Source organism: Mytilus edulis, chromosome 5 (assembly GCF_963676685.1).
Source record: "Mytilus edulis chromosome 5, xbMytEdul2.2, whole genome shotgun sequence".
Taxonomy (NCBI): domain Eukaryota; kingdom Metazoa; phylum Mollusca; class Bivalvia; order Mytilida; family Mytilidae; genus Mytilus; species Mytilus edulis.
The window spans coordinates 8,982,519-9,003,700 of record NC_092348.1 but is presented as its reverse complement, the minus strand read 5'-3'; the positions used below and the strand labels follow the sequence as shown (position 1 = coordinate 9,003,700).

The window sequence follows — 21,182 nt, the reverse complement described above, 5'->3', positions numbered from 1 at the left end:
TTCCCTGTCGGGGAACGCGGTTTCGCTAATGTGATTTAATAAGTGCTATTTTCGTAACCTTGATTTGTCTCTACCTTCACTTCATTTATGAGATTTGAAGATTGCATGGTTAATTACTATTGCTGAAAATTCAATAGTTATCAAAGGTACCAGGATTATAATTTAGTACGCCAGACGCGCGTTTCGTCTACATAAGACTCATCAGTGACGCTCATATCAAAACATTTATAAAGCCAAACAATTACAAAGTTGAAGAGCATTGAGGATTCAAAATTCCAAAAAGTTGTGCCAAATACGGCTAAGGTAATCTATGCCTGGAATAAGAAAAACCTTAGTTTTTCGAAAAATTTAAACTTTTATGAACGCTAAATCAAACGCAAGTCATTTCATGGCAAATTTTACTCAGCAATAAAATCTATTTTAATATGAGTTAAAATAAATACCTCCCACCCCCACCACAACAATATCATCTTTAATATTAGTATCATAAGCCCTCTTTCCATATTCATTCAAAACATTTTCCTAAAAAATTTGCTTACTATTCAAACGCTAATATTCGCGACTGGCTGCTTTCCTGAAAACCATTTTAAGATTGACAAATATGTTTGGATGGTCACATTGATAATGAAATAAGAAATATCACTAGTAAATATTTTATTGTTTATCTGTTGTTTATGGGTTTAAAAAAAAACATGCGCATCATTATGCCATGTTTGTGCATTCATAACTCTGTTTGTAAATACAACTTATAAAACATAAGGTACTATATATATCGCAGAGTTTATTTTAAGCTGGTTCATTAAAATTGAGAAGGAAATGGGGAATGTGTCAAAGTGACAACAACCCGACAAAGAGTTAACACAGCCGAAGTCCACCAATGGGTCTTCAACACATCAAGAATATATCGCGGCCTGAAGCAGACTTTAGCTGGCCCTAAACAAAAATGTGTATTTGTTCAGTGAAAATGCCGTGATACTTTATAACTTGTAAAACATATAAAGGAACTACAATAAAAAAAAATGCAGATAAGACTTACATTATCTCTCTCTTTATAGTTGTTACATGTTTCATATCACATAACAATTCATACACCTATTGAACGTACTGCTGTAGTCACTAATCTTTTGAAAAAAATCAAACTGCTGAGGTTAATATCAGTGCATAACTACATTATGTTCTCAGTATTATTACAATTTAACGTAAAAATAAATTTGAATCGGAATCGTTAGAGAAAGGATTTGTAGTATCATTATCTAAAGACAACAATGTATGTAATAAAAATCAACAGTATTTTTTTCAAAACATTTTCAATGACCGTTTGGGAAGAACGATATCCATAACAGAAGTGGAACAGTTATATTTGTTATTTCAGTCACCAAGTTTTAGATTGCCGTCGTGCTTGTCCATGTGTGGGTGGACCACCAACAACAGTAAGTTTAAATAATTATCGTGAAACATGTATTAAAATAAAAGATAACAAGTGTTGAATAAGTCACCCACGTTCTTAATATCGGGGAATTATAATAGAACACAATAGAAAAGCAATGAACCCACACGGAGGGTAAAGTTCTCCGAATAGCGCAGCACTTAAACCAATATCAATTTCACTCAAAACAGATAGTGGCAAATCTACATTAATTTTATTTGTAAAGGGAAATGGGGAATGTGTCAAAAAGACAACAACCCGACCAAAGAGAAAACCGGAGGTGGACTTATGCTGGCCCCTAAACAAAAAATGTATTTGTTCAGTGAAAATACCGTCATACTTAACTTCTAAAACATATAAAGGAGCTACAATTAAAAATAGTATAAGACTATCATTGTCTCTCTTTTTAATTTTGTTACATGTTTCATATCACACAACATACACCTATTGAACGTCATGCGGCAGTCACTAATATTTTGAAGAAAATAACTGCTGAGGTTAATAGAAGTGAATTACTACATTATGTTCTCAGTATTATTACAGTTAAAAGTAAAAATAAATTGAAATTGAAATTGTTGGAGAAAGGATGCGTAGCAGGTCATTAACTAAAGGCAACAATGTATGTAATAAAGATCAACAGCATTTTTTTCAAAACATTTTCAATGACCGTTTTGGAAGAAACGATTTCCCTGACAAACGTGGAACAGTTATAAATGTTATTTTTGTTATTTCAGACACCAAGTTTTACTTTGCCGCCGTTGTGAGTGTCCATACAACGACAGTAAGTGTTAAAAACAGTAATGAAAGATATATTTAGATAATTGCAGTGAAAGATATATATTAATCAAAGATAACAGGAACAAAACAAATTGTGTTAAAAACGTAACCTACATTCTGAATAACTGGGGAGTTCAATAAAACACAATTGAAAAACAAATAAACAACATAAGGAATAGTTCTCCAAATAGCGCAGCACTAAAATCGGTATGAATTTCACTCAAAACAGATAGTCAGAGGCGGACTTAGGGGGAGGGCCCAAGGCCCCCCCCTTTTGGGAAAAATTTGGTTGCTTATATAGGGAATCACTGAAGCGTGACTGGAGCAGGCCCCCTCTTAGGTCAGTCAGTGGGCCCCCACTTATGAAAATTTCTGGATCCGCCTCTGATAGTGACAAATCAACATTGAGTTTATTTGTAAAAGGAAATGGGGAATGTTTTTAAAAGAAAACGTATAAGATATCTTTGGCACAATTTAAAATATAATTATCAAGCAATTGTATAATGTATAAATCGTAGTATTCTCCAGATTTAAGCTTTTCTTTAATCTGTCAGATTTCAAAATTACATATGTTTGCCTTCTGCTTTAGTCATCAAAATATGACTCAAATGAAAAATAACGAACGCATTCTCCGAACAGCACACACTTAAACCTATTCCTTTGTCCAATATGAACTTTACTGAAAACCGGAAGTGATAAATCTACGTCATTATGGTAATCTGACAGATAAAAATGACAGAAATAGTGAAACTATATCTGAATCTTACTCAAATGATGAACTTTAACAAAAGCAAAACATTTGTGTTCTTCAAAGTTATTGATTATTTCTGCAAAAATCGAAATTAAAACTGAAAAACGAAAACGAAAATTGACACAATATACCTTAAACAAAAATTCCTCTCAATTGCGCACCTGCAACATGGAGGATGCGAACTCACAACCTCAATGTTAACAGGTTATTGATACAGTAATTCGACTACTATAACCATACACCATGCACCGAGGCCCCGGTGTGAATTGACTACGGAAAACATAATAGACAATGATGTTTCTTCTCTAAATAATGTGAGGTTTTATGTAAGAAAAAAGTAAAATCATAATAATACTGAACTCCGAAGAAAATTCATAAAGGAAAGTCCCAATTCAAATAGCAAAATCAAAAGCTCATACACATCAAACAAATGGATAACAACTGCCATATTCCTGACTTGGTACTGGCATTTTCTTATGTAGGAAATGGTGGATTGAACCTGGTTTTATAGCGATCTTAACCACTCGCTGGTATGACAGTCGCAACAAATTCCATTCTTTTGATAATGATGCGTGAACAAAACAAACAGACAGTATAGGTAAAAAAGTAAAAAAAATAGATGTACAGCAGTCAACATTTTGTAATTATCTTAATCATTATTAAAACGAACAAACTTTTTTTTCAGATGCAAAAAGACTTCAACCCTTGTTTTGGAGAGGTGTTAATAGTATCGATTTTATTTTCACTTTAAGCAGCAATTATTCATTCATCCAACCAACACTTTAATATTCCTTGTTCAATGTTATTTCCTCTAGACCAATTCATTTTACATTATTTATTTCAGCACGGGAAAGTGAGATGGAATAACATATTTGAAATATATTACAAAAGCAAAGAATAAAAGATTTTCACATTATTAGTGTTGACTATTATTATGAGAAAACTTATCATTAACAAACAACATTGTTAGCTACATCATTCCATAAGAAAACCTATACAAGATACTGAATACTGAGCATATTACAAAAGAACAGAAACATGAACTGACATTGCCACATTTTGTCTCAGATACTAGTCTGAAGCCAGCCATATGTGTTCATTTTAACATATTATAATGCAAATCTTATATTATCCATAGTATCTTTGATGTCAATTTCACCGAGATATATTATTTGTCCTTGTTGAAATGTATTGAAATGATGGGTGTCACATGTGCAGCAGGAACTGTTCAACCTCTCCAGAGCACATACAATATCCCCCGAATTACGTTTTCTGTTAATTTTGTGTTTTGTTTAAGTTGTTTGTATTTTCGCTGTTTTTTTCACTGGTATTTGAAACAGTTTGAATTCGACTGATGAGTTTGAATGTCATTTGGGTATCTGTTGCATCTGTTTTATTGGTCATTAGAAATTATAAACATACCTAAAGTTTTGTATTATTTTCAGCCAAATTTTCTTTGTTGCCAGAGACAAACTAGAGGTGGAATCAGCACCTTCAGTAAGGGTAAAGAATAGACTAAACATGTAATTTAATCCTGACTCTAGTGAATCAGGGAATAAAACACACTTTCTAAAAGATAACCTTCGTATTGCAGACTTAATGTGTTCACTTGTTTTTATGTCTTTTGATTGAGGTAAGCCATTTCAATTGATAGTTTATAGTGTGTCTTTCTATAATGTGATGTTACACTATTGTTTAGGGTAAGGGTTGGTACCTATTAAATTGTTTAAAAACCGCTGCAATTGTTTGCACCTGTCCTAAGTCAAAAATCTAATGTTCAGTATTTGTTGTTTTTTATGTGATTCATAAGTGTTTTTTGTTTTTTATATTGATTAAACCATTGGTGTTCCTGTTTGAATAGTTTTACACTAGTCATTTTTGTGGCCCTTTATTGTTACTGTTAGGTGTGAGCCAAGGCTATATGTTGATGACCATTCTTTGACCTATAATGTTTTGTTTTTTTTTAAATTGTGACTTTGATGGAGAGTTGTCTCATTAGCACTTATACCACTTCTTCTTATATCTTTTAGCCAAGTTCAATCATCACACCTCTATTGTTAGTAACAGTAATTTTAATTGGATAATTGGATAACTTGCCTAATGTCATTGCATAATTAATAATTGATACTTTTGAAGTGTACCTGCAAGCATAGACGACATATGCCAGATTTTAAATGTATGATTTTACATTGTCTTCTGCCAGTTTCAATAAAATGGTGATAACAATATTGTATTTTGAGATGTAGGTTTTAAACATCAAAAGTAGTTCCTTTAAATATGCACTTCTTTTTTTTTGCTACTGAATGAAAAAAATATTTATTGATACCAAATAAAACAAATCTGGCATAAAACTTTGAAGTGTATAACTGTATATGGTATACAATAAATGTTTGAAATTGCAGTAATTAACACTAGAAACACAATGTCTCCCTGGAAAGGGGTCTAGGATGGATGAAAATTTTTAGAGATAACATTTAATATTAATGTTAGTGTTAGATATATCAAACATTTGAATATTTTATTACAAAAATGAACAATATGATAAAATTGTTATGTCAGTTTTTGAGTTTTGCTTTCAGATAGATCTGTCCTATTTTGATCATTAGCTGGTCTCTTATGAGTGTCTTGGTTCTTTGGTGTAAACGTTTGACCAGTCCTTTTGTCCACTACTTTTTGGAACACAAATACACAATAGATAGCTGTAATGATAAATATTCATGTATAATATCACAAATTTGTAAACAGATTTTTTGAGTACATCAACAAGTTGTCATGTCTATTGAGACTTTATTGTCCTAATTGATGGGTGTTGTTGTCTTTAATTACGTTTATTTGTCCTAATTCAGTACAAAAGTAATTTCTAAATCCTGGTTTTAATATTCTAGTAGTATTCACATTTATTTTTACTAAGTGATGTTACTTCTCCTTAATGTAATTGGCTGTATAGCTAGTCCATTGTATTATATAAAATGAAATTTCGTAAATTTTCCAGCATAAATTGCATTTTAATTTTAAAAGTTTTTTTTTCTTTTGTTTTTTTAAATTTTGAACTTTTATAACACTTCTCTGACAGAAAACACAATACTTTGATTGACAGATATTTGCTAAAAAAGAAAATAACACTGACTTCACTGCCTAAACCTCTCAGATAATGTTAAATTACTTTTTGTCAATAGAACAATCTCTATTCAATCTGTTTATTTGGCAGATAGGTACAATAGAAATTCATCAATAAAGAAATTAATATTCATCAAATCTCCATCGATTGACCTACCTCTGCTACCATTGCATATACCAAGACAAGATATAAAAATTCAATATTTGCACATCCATTAAGGAAGCTCACTTGTCATGTTTTGGAATTTTGGTCAGATATTCGGAATCCTCTGGTTTGATCCATTTGAATGCCTTAACAAATTTTGCCCAGTGACCCCTATTTTTCTTTATATAATTCTTTTACATGGATAATGATAGGCTGTCTGTTGAAGTTTTGTAAAATTTTAATTATTTTTTAATAGTTTTTGAGGACTTAAACTTGTCAATGACAAAGCTATGAAAAGTCAAGAGAGAACATTTTCCCGCCAAATTTCAATGGCTAACATCTCGAAAACAAGCACGGTGACCTATATGTTTGTTTTGCTCTTTTGATTCCTTTATTAATTCCCTATCGATATAGGCTAGTGTTTTGAAGAGTTAATTTTGAAACTGAGAAGCCAACTCCCTTAATGTGAGTGAATTTTTTTTCATTTTTTTGTTTTGTTATGTTTCCTAGCTGAATTAGGATTATGAATTGATGGTAATGTCTAGTGGCAAATATTACATAAAGATCAGGACAAAATATGTAACCTTGCTTTTTACTAGAGTCACACATCAGGTCAATCCACACATTATTTTGACATTTGAGCAATTCAGTTTATGCTATTGTTCCTCAGTTGCATTTTTTAAGTCTTTTGTTTAACCAATACCACTGTCAATAGTCTCTTATCCTATCCTATCCTTACACATCTATCTTAATTTAACTGACAATTAATGTTGTCATGACATTATGCAAAAATATTGGATGAAATTGTAATGAAAAGAAATATCATAGAAATGTGTCTTCAAATAAAATTCCTGTGAAAATTTGTTTGAACTGCTTGCATTGGTCACAAAGGCACTACCTTGACATATATCTAATAAAGACAAATGAAAGAAATAAACTTACTTGTGGCTTCCCATTCTGCCTGAGACAAGGTCCCCTGTAAATAGAATAACAAAATATCAAAACAGGTATTGAGAATATCCCCATATTTTCAATATTCCTGAACAGTATATGCTTAAAAAATCAAATTATAGTTAAGGAGGCTCGAGGGTATAAAAATTTCAGAAAAAAATAAACATTTGTTTTTCACTACAAATTTTATTTATTACCTTTTGTAGTTGTTACTTTATCATATGGTACAAAAATCATTCAAAACAATCAATTCGTGTTGGCCCCAGATGACATTCAAAATGTGTACATCATTGAAAAAGTTCCAAATTATCTCCCTTTGGTGGAAAAATGCCCTTTTTTGGCTTTAAAATTGAAATATCTTTTTTAACTCATCGGTGACATATATTTTTTAATATAATTTCCATATAAGCTGTACTTAAACTAAATTATTGTAAAATTTGAGCGATTTCTGTAATAATTTTTTTATTTTATTTCGATATTACCTATATTTCTCCTATTACTTCAACCACCTTTACAAAAATGTATGCTTCTTTCGAAGGCAGATTGTGAGCGCAAATGAACGGTGACCCCACTTTTTTATTTTAATTTTCTATTTACTATAAGATAAAGTTCATTTATAGAAAAATATAGAGAAATCCTATATAAATGATTTAGACCCGCGAACCCCCTTAAACAAAATGTATTTCATTTTTGGAATTTGTAGATAACTTGAATTGTGATATTTACATAAACTAAACAAAAAGACAACAAGTGATTAAAAAAATGTATATTGATATTCATAGAGTTAATTTATGTTGTGCACATGGAACCTTAGTCCAAGGTAAAGTATTATAAAAAAAACTTTCTTGCCTGGAAATGTTTTTGGCTTATCCCTTTTCTACTTCAGGAATTACTTGTCCCATACAAGTACTTAAAAGATATTAATTTGTTTAGATTTTATGAACAGCATGAAAAGACAGGCCTGGTATTCCAACATCCTAGGTTATAGAACACTCATTTTGTAGTTTACATCAATTCTATGATTGATGTGATTCAGCCAGTTTGAAAAGCAATTCTTTATCCCAATAAATGGGGTAGATTTGTAAATATGAAGTCTAAATGTTTACATTTATCAATGATGATAATTTTTGCCCAAATTTTCCTGAATGAGAAAACAGTACATAATTTGTTTTAAACTGACTATTGATGAAGACTGCATATTTACATCTGTAAATAAAATTGAGAATGAAAATGGGAAATGTGTCTATGAAACAACAACCTGACCAAAGAGCAGTATATAGCTGAAGGTCTTTGTGTTGAGACAACAACCTGACCAAAGAACAGTATATAGCTGAAGGTCTTTATGTTAACAACCTGACCAAAGAGCAGTATATAGCTGAAGGTCTTTATGTTAACAACCTGACCAAAGAGCAGTATATAGCTGAAGGTCTTTATGTTAACAACCTGACCAAAGAGCAGTATATAGCTGAAGGTCTTTATGTTAACAACCTGACCAAAGAGCAGTATATAGCTGAAGGTCTTTATGTTAACAACCTGACCAAAGAGCAGTATATAGCTGAAGGTCTTTATGTTAACAACCTGACCAAAGAGCAGTATATAGCTGAAGGTCTTTATGTGACAAAGAGCAGTATATAGCTGAAGGTCTTTGTGTTGAGACAACAACCTGACCAAAGAGCAGTATATAGCTGAAGGTCTTTATGTTGAGACAACAACCTGACCAAAGAGCAGTATATAGCTGAAGGTCTTTGTGTTGAGACAACAACCTGACCAAAGAGCAGTATATAGCTGAAGGTCTTTGTGTTGAGACAACAACCTGACCAAAGAGCAGTATATAGCTGAAGGTCTTTATGTTAACAACCTGACCAAAGAGCAGTATATAGCTGAAGGTCTTTATGTTAACAACCTGACCAAAGAGCAGTATATAGCTGAAGGTCTTTATGTTAACTACCTGACCAAAGAGCAGTATATAGCTGAAGGTCTTTATGTTAACAACCTGACCAAAGAGCAGTATATAGCTGAAGGTCTTTATGTTAACAACCTGACCAAAGAGCAGTATATAGCTGAAGGTCTTTATGTTAACAACCTGACCAAAGAGCAGTATATAGCTGAAGGTCTTTATGTTAACAACCTGACCAAAGAGCATTATATAGCTGAAGGTCTTTGTGTTGAGACAACAACCTGACCAAAGAACAGTATATAGCTGAAGGTCTTTATGTTAACAATCTGACCAAAGAGCAGTATATAGCTGAAGGTCTTTATGTTAACAACCTGACCAAAGAGCAGTATATAGCTGAAGGTCTTTATGTTAACAACCTGACCAAAGAGCAGTATATAGCTGAAGGTCTTTATGTTAACAACCTGACCAAAGAGCAGTATATAGCTGAAGGTCTTTATGTTAACAACCTGACCAAAGAGCAGTATATAGCTGAAGGTCTTTATGTTAACAACCTGACCAAAGAGCAGTATATAGCTGAAGGTCTTTATGTTAACAACCTGACCAAAGAGCATTATATAGCTGAAGGTCTTTGTGTTGAGACAACAACCTGACCAAAGAACAGTATATAGCTGAAGGTCTTTATGTTAACAACCTGACCAAAGAGCAGTATATAGCTGAAGGTCTTTATGTTAACAACCTGACCAAAGAGCAGTATATAGCTGAAGGTCTTTATGTTAACAACCTGACCAAAGAGCAGTATATAGCTGAAGGTCTTTATGTTAACAACCTGACCAAAGAGCAGTATATAGCTGAAGGTCTTTATGTTAACAACCTGACCAAAGAGCAGTATATAGCTGAAGGTCTTTATGTTAACAACCTGACCAAAGAGCATTATATAGCTGAAGGTCTTTGTGTTGAGACAACAACCTGACCAAAGAACAGTATATAGCTGAAGGTCTTTATGTTAACAATCTGACCAAAGAGCAGTATATAGCTGAAGGTCTTTATGTTAACAACCTGACCAAAGAGCAGTATATAGCTGAAGGTCTTTATGTTAACAACCTGACCAAAGAGCAGTATATAGCTGAAGGTCTTTATGTTAACAACCTGACCAAAGAGCAGTATATAGCTGAAGGTCTTTATGTTAACAACCTGACCAAAGAGCAGTATATAGCTGAAGGTCTTTCTGTTAACAACCTGACCAAAGAGCAGTATATAGCTGAAGGTCTTTATGTTAACAACCTGACCAAAGAGCAGTATATAGCTGAAGGTCTTTATGTTAACAACCTGACCAAAGAGCAGTATATAGCTGAAGGTCTTTATGTTAACAACCTGACCAAAGAGCAGTATATAGCTGAAGGTCTTTGTGTTGAGACAACAACCTGACCAAAGAGCAGTATATAGCTGAAGGTCTTTATGTTAACAACCTGACCAAAGAGCAGTATATAGCTGAAGGTCTTTATGTTAACAACCTGACCAAAGAACAGTATATAGCTGAAGGTCTTTATGTTAACAACCTGACCAAAGAGCAGTATATAGCTGAAGGTCTTTATGTTAACAACCTGACCAAAGAGCAGTATATAGCTGAAGGTCTTTATGTTAACAACCTGACCAAAGAGCAGTATATAGCTGAAGGTCTTTATGTTAACAACCTGACCAAAGAGCAGTATATAGCTGAAGGTCTTTGTGTTGAGACAACAACCTGACCAAAGAGCAGTATATAGCTGAAGGTCTTTGTGTTGAGACAACAACCTGACCAAAGAGCAGTATATAGCTGAAGGTCTTTGTGTTGAGACAACAACCTGACCAAAGAGCAGTATATAGCTGAAGGTCTTTGTGTTGAGACAACAACCTGACCAAAGAGCAGTATATAGCTGAAGGTCTTTATGTTAACAACCTGACCAAAGAGCAGTATATAGCTGAAGGTCTTTATGTTAACAACCTGACCAAAGAGCAGTATATAGCTGAAGGTCTTTATGTTAACAACCTGACCAAAGAGCAGTATATAGCTGAAGGTCTTTATGTTAACAACCTGACCAAAGAGCAGTATATAGCTGAAGGTCTTTATGTTAACAACCTGACCAAAGAGCAGTATATAGCTGAAGGTCTTTATGTTAACAACCTGACCAAAGAGCAGTATATAGCTGAAGGTCTTTATGTTAACAACCTGACCAAAGAGCAGTATATAGCTGAAGGTCTTTATGTTAACAACCTGACCAAAGAGCAGTATATAGCTGAAGGTCTTTATGTTAACAACCTGACCAAAGAGCAGTATATAGCTGAAGGTCTTTATGTTAACAACCTGACCAAAGAGCAGTATATAGCTGAAGGTCTTTATGTTAACAACCTGACCAAAGAGCAGTATATAGCTGAAGGTCTTTATGTTAACAACCTGACCAAAGAGCAGTATATAGCTGAAGGTCTTTCTGTTAACAACCTGACCAAAGAGCAGTATATAGCTGAAGGTCTTTCTGTTAACAACCTGACCAAAGAGCAGTATATAGCTGAAGGTCTTTATGTTAACAACCTGACCAAAGAGCAGTATATAGCTGAAGGTCTTTATGTTAACAACCTGACCAAAGAGCAGTATATAGCTGAAGGTCTTTATGTTAACAACCTGACCAAAGAGCAGTATATAGCTGAAGGTCTTTATGTTAACAACCTGACCAAAGAGCAGTATATAGCTGAAGGTCTTTATGTTAACAACCTGACCAAAGAGCAGTATATAGCTGAAGGTCTTTATGTTAACAACCTGACCAAAGAGCAGTATATAGCTGAAGGTCTTTGTGTTGAGACAACAACCTGACCAAAGAGCAGTATATAGCTGAAGGTCTTTATGTTAACAACCTGACCAAAGAGCAGTATATAGCTGAAGGTCTTTATGTTAACAACCTGACCAAAGAGCAGTATATAGCTGAAGGTCTTTATGTTGTTTTGTTGGGTGCTCTGATTTATGTCTCATATCTTAAATGCTTAAACTGATTAACAGATTGCAACTACTCTAAACATGTGGATGCAAAAGAATAACAGCTCTTTTAAAATACCATCATTTCCTGAATGAGCATTTGCACTATTGTTATCACAAAAAATAATTTGAAGCTTGAGTGGAACAAAAAAATATTTTCAGAATGAACAAGTGAAACTGTGAGCTACTGCTCACTGGTGATACCCCCGTAGCAAGTGGATAATGTAATAGTGTAAAAATATGTAAGTGTTCGGTAAACAGGAAGTTGTCGAGTAATGAATCTGAAAACGCATCAAAGGGTATAGCTGACTTATATAAAGCCTGAAACCAAATTTCAGAAATCCTGGCATTGTAGGTCCTTAGAAAAATGCGAAGAAAATTTTCAACTTGGCTATCATGTGTAAAATGATACAAGTGATCGGTGAAAATGCATCACACGGTATAGCTCACTTATATTAAGCCTTAAACCAAATTTCAGAAATCCTAGCATTGTAGTTCCTGAGAAAAATGGGACAGAAGGACTGACGGACAGACAGAGGTCAAACAGTATACCCCCCTTTTTCAAAGCGGGGGATTAATAAAACAAGAATGTGTCCATAGTACACTGATGCCCCACTGGCACTATCATTTTCTATGTTCAGTGGACCGTGAAAATTGGGGTTAAACCTTTAATTTGGAAATAAAATTAGAAAAATCATATCAAAGGGAACATGTGTACTAAGTTTCAAGTTGATGTAACTTTAACTTCATCAAAAACTACCTTGACCAAAAACTTTAACCTGAACTTCGCACTATCATTTTCTATGTTCAGTGGACCACGAAATTAGGGTCAAAACTATAATTTGGCATTAAAATTCGAAAGATGATATCATGGGGAACATGTGTACTAAGTTTCAAGTTGATTGGACTTCAACTTCTTCAAAAACTACCTTGACCAAAAACTTTAACCTGAAGCGAACGGACGCACAGACGGACGCACGAACGAACGGAGGCACAGACCAGAAAACATAATGCCCCTCTACTATTGTAGGTGGGGCGTAAAAAAAATATCCCCACCCCTTCAAAGTTAAATAATCTTGCCTTATATGGCCAGGGAATCAACTCATTCTTTTGATTTCGGTGGAAATAGATTTCATATTACAATATTATCATACCACTTTGACTGGTCGTCTGTGTCTGTCATCTGCCGCTTGGTCATCTGATTCCTGAAGATGTTTTACCACTGCTTCAACAGTTTTATAATCTTCAGGCTTTTCACTGACTAAATTTGATTCTCTGTCTGCAGGGTAAGTCTGTTAAATAAAATGTATCATATGTACAGATCCTTTTTCAAAATAAAAAAAAAAATACTGTAAAATCAACAAAAAAAATATTGCATTAATTTTATTATTGTAATTCTTCAACACTGTCAAAAATGACAGATTAATAATTGTTATTTCAGGTAATGCTGCACACAAAGAAAGAGATCATAAAATCTATTGAAATTTTCGTAATAATTCTAATGCAATGTAATTGATAGAAAGTATATTACTTTAAGGAAAGAACAATAGTAATTACTTCAAGAGCTTTCATTTTCCGTAACAGCAAACTGTGGTCACCATGTTCTGATTTTTCTTTGAAATATTCTGCAAATGGTTTCCGCAGTACCAACTTCATACCAAACTCTTCTGCCAATCTGTATTCATTTAAAATAGAAGTTTAATTTTCAGAAAAAATTTACTGACTAGTTAGGTCACTTGAGCAAGTATTTCTTTATTCTTATTCTATATCAAAGATGCCTATAAAATGTATGTAGTTGATTGGGTGTAAATGATGATCATACATTTAAATATTTTTCCTCATGAATATATAATGTCATTCAGTTAACCTTCTGTTCACATTATTTCATCAATTTTACTGGAATTTTAACATGTTTAACAAAGGTTTTTAAAAGTCAGTTCAAACCAGCCAGACAATAGTTTTTATTCTAAAGTTGCAGAAAATGTTAAATGACTAATTAAAAACTTAATATCTTACTTTTCTAATGCTTGAAAATTAACTAAGAATTCTGGACAATCAACAACACCTTCCAGATGAAAATTATATTTAGCACCAAATAGCGGAATGTTTTCTATGTCATCTGACTGATATGTAATTCTGTAGACATCATTACCGAACGAGTTATCTGTTGTCTGTCTTAGTCTGTGTCTACAATACAAAAGTATGTAACGTCTTTATTAAATCAAGATAATTAATAACTTATATGTTTCATATTCACTGACCTTTTCCTATACTGTTTTGTGCAGATAAATTGCAAAGATCACTTGGATTCTAATTTTTACACTTTCTTTGTCACTAATTTTAAAGTCTGTATGAATTTATTTTTTTTGTTCGGGAAATAAACATTTAAAAGATTCTGATTTTGCAGCCATAATTGGCACAAGTTCTTAATTATTTTCACACTAAAATATGCAAGAACTAATAAAAACATCTCTGCTGATATGATACCTACTTAACAGTAAGAACAGAAAGGAGTTGGGAATATATATTTAAACTGTTAAAAGAGTGCCTGCCTGCCTGCCTGCCTGTGTTGTAGTTCTAGGCATAATCCAACTCATAATTTTAAAAAAAGAAGTAGATGTATGACAGATTCTAATCTGCATACAAACTTTAAAATGCATCACTGATAAACTGTGGACTAAAATAGGATGTCATTTTCTTTAATAAGAAGTGAATAAAATGTTTGAGTCCATTCAACATACTGAAAAATTCAAGTTATTGACAATTTCCAATCTGGTATCTGACAGATCTAAAAAGTGCTTACACATAAAAATCATAATTATTTGAATTGCAGTGCATAAAAGGCTCTTGACATAATAGATCGCTGAATATAAAGGGTTCTAGCAGTTCGTACTAACAAAATTTCATATGAGTTTGGTGTTGTTCCTATAAAATATCCACCAAGTCTGAGACATTCGCAAGCATTGCGTAACATCATCTCTGCTTGCTGTATACTTTCAAAACAATAATGGAAAGAAAACTGGCAGCTACATAAGTCAAATTCTGTGCTGGGGTCCTTATATAAATCTTTTAATCTTTTCTGAAAAATAAAGAAAACCTTTTACAGAATTGACAATGTACATCATTTGAAATTATTATAATTTTTAAGTCTGTTTTAAGTTCTATAAACCTGCAAAAACTCTAAGAAATAAGACTTTTACATAATGTTCTTTTTATCCAGTGTACCTTTGTATATAGATATAAGAAGATGTGGTATTAGTGCAAACTACAAACCTGCCAATGAGATAACTCTCCAACCAAGTCACAATTTATAGAAGTAAACCATTATAATAGGTCCCACACAGATATAAGAAGATGTGACTTCCAATTTTGCACAAGTTTACCACTTTTTGGCAATTCATTTCAGAACATGCAAAATTTTTGCTTAATTATTCTTTTTGTCTGATTTTTTAACAAAGTCTATATGATTTCTTTTTGGAAGTGCATGCTCACATGGCACTTGATATTGCTTTTCAAGAAGCTCTTTTTTTATAAGGACAACATTTTTATGGGACAGACAAAGTGATGATAGACATATGTAAACCAGTATACATGTATCACCTCATTTAGAGGGGAGGTATAATATAATGTCACTAAATAGTATGTAAGCAACCCACAATATCCTGTCCATAAGACCATTCTTTTTTTTATCTTTAAAATCTAAATGATTTCATTTTTGATATTAATGATTTAATATGATTGCTAATTTGATAAAAAAAAAAAACTAGATATCATTGAGATGGGAGCCATCTCTGTGGGCCCCGCTGTCAATAACGTGGGGTAAATAAGTTGTATGGATAATCTGATATGAAGCATTATTTGAAGTTATTACATAGTCTCATGTGTGATTTAGATCTAAGATTTAATGTTAAAACTGATAAATATTCTCATCTTACTTTCATAGTATAATAGTGATATGACTGCATGATGTGAACTCATTGTTTACTACTCTAAGGTGACTTCTGGATATATGGATTGATGTTTGAACAATATGTTTAAAGGTGCTAATATATATTAACCAACACAAGAGAATGTGTCATAATGTATGCATCCTAGGTCTAAGATCAGTCTGTCGGTCTGTCCATCCGTTCGTTGTTCTTAACAAATTGTGTCCGCTCTACCTCTCGAGAACCATTAATATTTCATACTTTATACTTGGTGGGTCATAATATATTGAAGGCATAATTCTAAAAATATGTGACAAATATCAATTGGGCAGCACCTTTAAACATCGGCGGGGCCCTAACTAAAGGCTCTAAAGAGCCTGTGTCGCTCACCTTGGTCTATGTGCATATTAAACAAAAACATAGATGGCTTCATGACAAAATTGTGTTTTGGTGATGGTGATGTGTTTGTAGATCTTACTTAACTGAACATTCTTGCTTCTTACAATTATCTCAATTTATAATGAACTTGGCCCATTAGTAAAAGAGGAAAATATTTTGTTAAAATTTACAAAATTATTAAAAATTGACTATAAAGGGCAATAACTCCTTAAGGGGTCAACTGACCTTTTTGGTCATGTTGACTTATTTGTGGATCTTACTTTGCTGAACATTATTGCTGTTTACAGTTTATCTCTATCTATAATAATATTCAAGATAATAACCAAAAACAGCAAAATTTCCTTCAAAATTTCCAATTCAGGGGCAGCAACCAAACAAACAGTTGTCAGATTCATCTGAAAATTTCAGGGCAGATAGATCTTGACTTGCAAAACAATTTATCCCCTGTCTGAATTGCTCTTAAAATGCTTTGGTTTCAGAGTTATAAGCCAAAATCTACATTTTACCCCTATGTTCTATTTTTAGCCATGGTGGCCATCATGGTTGGTTGGCTAGGTCACTGCACACATTTTTGTAACTAGATACTTGAATGATGATTAAGGCCAAGTATGGTTAAATTTGGAACAGTAGTTTTAGAGGAGAAGATTTTTGTAAAAGATTAGAAAAAATTACGAAAAATTGGTAAAAAATGATTATAAAGGGCAATAACTCATTAAGGGGTCAACTGACCATTTTAGTCATTTAACTTATTTGTAGATCTTACTTTGCTGAACATTATTGCTGTTTACAGTTTATCTCTATCTATAATAATATTCAAGATAATAGCCAACCAGGTGCTCCGCAGGGCGCAGCTTTATACGACCGCAGAGGTCGAACCCTGAACAGTTGGGGCAAGTATGGACAAAACATTCAAGCGTGATACAGCTCTGAATTTGGATTGTGATCAAATTTTTGACATTACATGGGTTTTTTTTACACAAAACAAATGTCAAGATTTTACAAATCAATTAAAGATTTCTTCTTCAAACTTTTTAAATCTAAAATTAAATAGTTGACACAGCATAGGTTTCTGACACAGAATGAATGTGGTCTAATGAACTTAAAAGGTTTTTTTTGCCTTTGAGCAATTCAGTATGCTGTTGAATATTAATCCTCTCAAAAAAATGTTTGAAGAAATTTTCTTTTTATTTATGAAATCTGAAATGAGAAAAATTTAACCCCCCCCCCCTTTTTTTTCACATCCCCGTTTCCCTTTTTCCAAAACTGATATCAATTCAAATTTCTAATGGAGTTTGCAACAATAACTACTCTTTCAAATACATCATAAAATATTAAAATGTAAAATAAAGTGCTTGTTATCACTGAATGGTGAAGATTGGTTGGTAGTAAAAGTGAATATACATTGTTTATTGTATAAAACAATAAAAAAAACTTCATCAGCAACATTTTAAATTGGCAAATTTCCAATGAAGTTATTTACATAAAGTTATTGGCAAATAAAAATAGAAAATGACATCATAGTCATGTCTGGCAAATGTCCAACATACATTATCTAAAAACATTTTAGATAAGATAAGGAAAAAAAGCTTCATCAGCAACATTTTATATTGGCAAATTTCCAATGAAGTTATTTACATAAAGTTATTGGCAAATAAAAATAGAAAATGACATCATAGTCATGTCTGGCAAATTTCCAACATATATTATCAACTACTATTATATACAAAGAAAGATAACTCCAATTGAAAATTAATTACTATTGCACAATATTGTGCAATTAGATATTTCTTGCTATTGTGCAATACTGTGCAATTGAAAATTTCTTGCTATTGCACAATACATGATATGGAATCCTGATTTGGACCAACTTGAAAACTGGGCCTATAATCAAAAATCAAAGTACATATTTAGATAAAGCATATCAAATAAGCCCAAGAATTTAATTTTTGTTAAAATCAAACTTAGTTTAATTTTGGACCCTTTGGACCTTAATGTAGACCAATTTGAAAACTGGACCAAAAATTAACAATCTACATACACAGTTAGATTTGGCATATCAAAGAACCCATTTATACAATTTTTGATGAAATCAAACAAAGTTTAATTTTGGACCCCCATTTGGACCAACTTGAAAACTAGGCCAATAATTAAAAATCTAAGTACATTTTTAAATTCAGCATATCAAAGAACCCCAAGGATTCAATTTTTGTTAAAATCAAACTAAGTTTAATTTTGGACCCTTTGGACCTTAATGTAGACCAATTTGAAAACGGGACCAAAAATTAAGAATCTACATACATAGTTAGATTCGGCATATCAAAGAACCCCAATTATTCAATTTTTGATGAAATCACACAAAGTTCAATTTTGGACCCTTTGGGCCCCTTATTCCTAAACTGTTAGGACCAAAACTCCCAAAATCAAACCCAACCTTCCTTTTATGGTCATAAACCTTGTGTTTAAATTTCATAGATTTCTATTTACTTATACTAAAGTTATGGTGCGAAAACCAAGAATAATGCTTATTTGGGCCCTTTTTTGGCCCTTAATTCCTAAACTGTTGGAACCAAAACTCCCAAAATCAATCCCAACCTTCCTTTTGTGGTCATAAACCTTGTGTCAAAATTTCATAGATTTCTATTCACTTAAACATTTGTTAAACTAAAGTTATAGTGCGAAAACCAAGAAAATGCTTATTTGGGCCCTTTTTGGCCCCTAATTCCTAAAATGTTGGGACCAAAACTCCCAAAATCAATCCTAACCTTCCTTTTGTGGTCATAAACCTTGTGTTAAAATTTCATTGATTTCTATTCACTTTTACTAAAGTTAGAGTGCGAAAACTAAAAGTATTCGGACGACGACGACGACAACGACGACGACGACGCAGACGACGACGCCAACGTGATAGCAATATACGACCAAAAACTTAAAATTTTTGCAGTCGTATAAAAAACAGTATAATTTCCTTAAAATTGCCAATTCAGGGGCAGCAACCCAACAACCAGTTGTCCTTCGGGCCAGGTGAGCTCAAAATAAAACATGGTTCAAATATCATGATTATGGACATATCAATTTAAGGTGGTACCCAACACTTTCACTAAAATTAATTTGGCTTGTTTAATTTTCCTAAAATTTTTACAAAGTATTTACTTTGACCCTTTTACAAAAATATAAAAAATTAAAATAATTTGAACCAAGCGTTTTATCAGAAAAAATTACACTGGTTATATAGCAGTTTGACAAACACTAATTTTGATCATTGAGAAGCTTTATATTGCCTTCACAACGCAACGTAATTAAAACGTTTAGCTGATATTACAGAGTTATCTCCCTGTAGTGTTAGGTACCACCTTAATTACAATTATGTTGAGTTCATTATTAAATCAAACATAAACATACACTTATTCTATTGTAGAACAACTAGCATGACTAGAGAATATTATAAGGATAGAAATTCACTCATATTTCTGGTACCATAATCATGTGGTTAGTAGTAACTTATACAGCATCACAAAACAGTATATAGAGATAAACTGCCAGTAGCTTGAATAAATAATATCTAACTTTTGTACAGTCTGCAGCAATGAATTCAGCTTTAAATATTGGTTGTGGGTATCTGTCTCTGGAATTCTTGTCTACCATATCATTGTATCTGACCTCAGATTGCTCAACTGATGTCTCAGCTATATCTGTTAAGAAAATTCAGCAATTTTACAGTTTTAAATACTATTTCAAATAGATTCAATGAGCTCCAACATAAACATGATAAACACACTGTTGCTGATATTTTAAATAATGTCCTATTAGAGAATATTGGAATAATAACACAACTTTGGTAATAAAACAAAATAAGAGTATCATACCAGCATTCTAGCTATATAGGTGATCATTTAAGTGATGTGAAAAAGATCTTTTGTTTGATTCAAAAGTAAATCATCTAGTTCCATACCAACAGTGCACAACAATTTAAATTCAATTTGTCTGCCCTTTGAAATAATACCTTACTTCCTTTGTCTGTCTTAAGTCATAAACTCTCATATCCATGATAGTCTAATTTATATTTTTATTTGTTTTTTTCTCTCATTTTGGTATTGATGGTAAATCTTTGATTGATTGTTGGTTTTTAAGTCCACTTTCAGCACTCGTTTGTATTATTGAAAACCTTATGCTGACCTATATATTTCTTTTAGTTTTTTTGTTTCATTGGGTTGCAGTCTCATTGATATACTCATCAAAAAGTTGTAAAAGCAGAATAATGACACATTGTTTTCCAATACACCTTATTGCTATTAGGAAATCTGTGTTGTTTGAGCCAAGAATCTGCACTGCTTGAGGTTTTGATGTCGTACAACAATAACTTTTCCGTTGTGGCGAGAGATGTTTTCTATTGTGACATCAAAATTTAACGGGAAACTTTGTGATGTCCAGTAATGGCTGACAAATAGCAATAAGGTTATTACATATTATAAATAAAGTCTCAAGCTTATAAGAATGATAACAATACCAATAATGAGAGGGATAAATAATAATCTATATGTATTGATTGGTAATTGTTACCTGCACATATCAATTTTGAGATTCTCCCTTTTCTCCATTTGAGAAGGTCCCCACCTTTACCAGCACATAAGTCTAAAACAGACACTTTGAGATCTGATGTGTTTTCATCTCTTAATCTGTTTATTGTTTCACCTGAAAAAAACAACTAAATTGAACTCATTTACTATTAAAAGTTAGATGAAATATAATGAATCTGGCAGCAAGATTTTGTTGTGAGTAATGCAATTACATG

The 21,182-nt window shown here is 32.6% G+C and overlaps 1 protein-coding gene across 1 annotated transcript in view; it reads right to left on the bottom strand.

Moving 5' to 3' along the window:
• Window positions 1-5,412: 5,412 nt before the first annotated feature.
• LOC139522905 (mRNA cap guanine-N(7) methyltransferase-like) overlaps window positions 5,413-21,182 on the bottom strand; it is a 33,775-nt gene continuing 18,005 nt past the window's right edge. The window contains exons 4-11 of the mRNA XM_071316533.1: window positions 20,951-21,082; window positions 19,958-20,082; window positions 14,966-15,147; window positions 14,085-14,255; window positions 13,626-13,743; window positions 13,223-13,360; window positions 7,159-7,192; window positions 5,413-5,653 (exon numbers count right to left, since the gene is read on the bottom strand). Of these exons, the coding sequence (XP_071172634.1) occupies window positions 5,505-5,653; window positions 7,159-7,192; window positions 13,223-13,360; window positions 13,626-13,743; window positions 14,085-14,255; window positions 14,966-15,147; window positions 19,958-20,082; window positions 20,951-21,082 (1,049 nt within the window). The 3' untranslated portion in view covers window positions 5,413-5,504. The remainder of the gene's footprint in view (window positions 5,654-7,158; window positions 7,193-13,222; window positions 13,361-13,625; window positions 13,744-14,084; window positions 14,256-14,965; window positions 15,148-19,957; window positions 20,083-20,950; window positions 21,083-21,182) is intronic.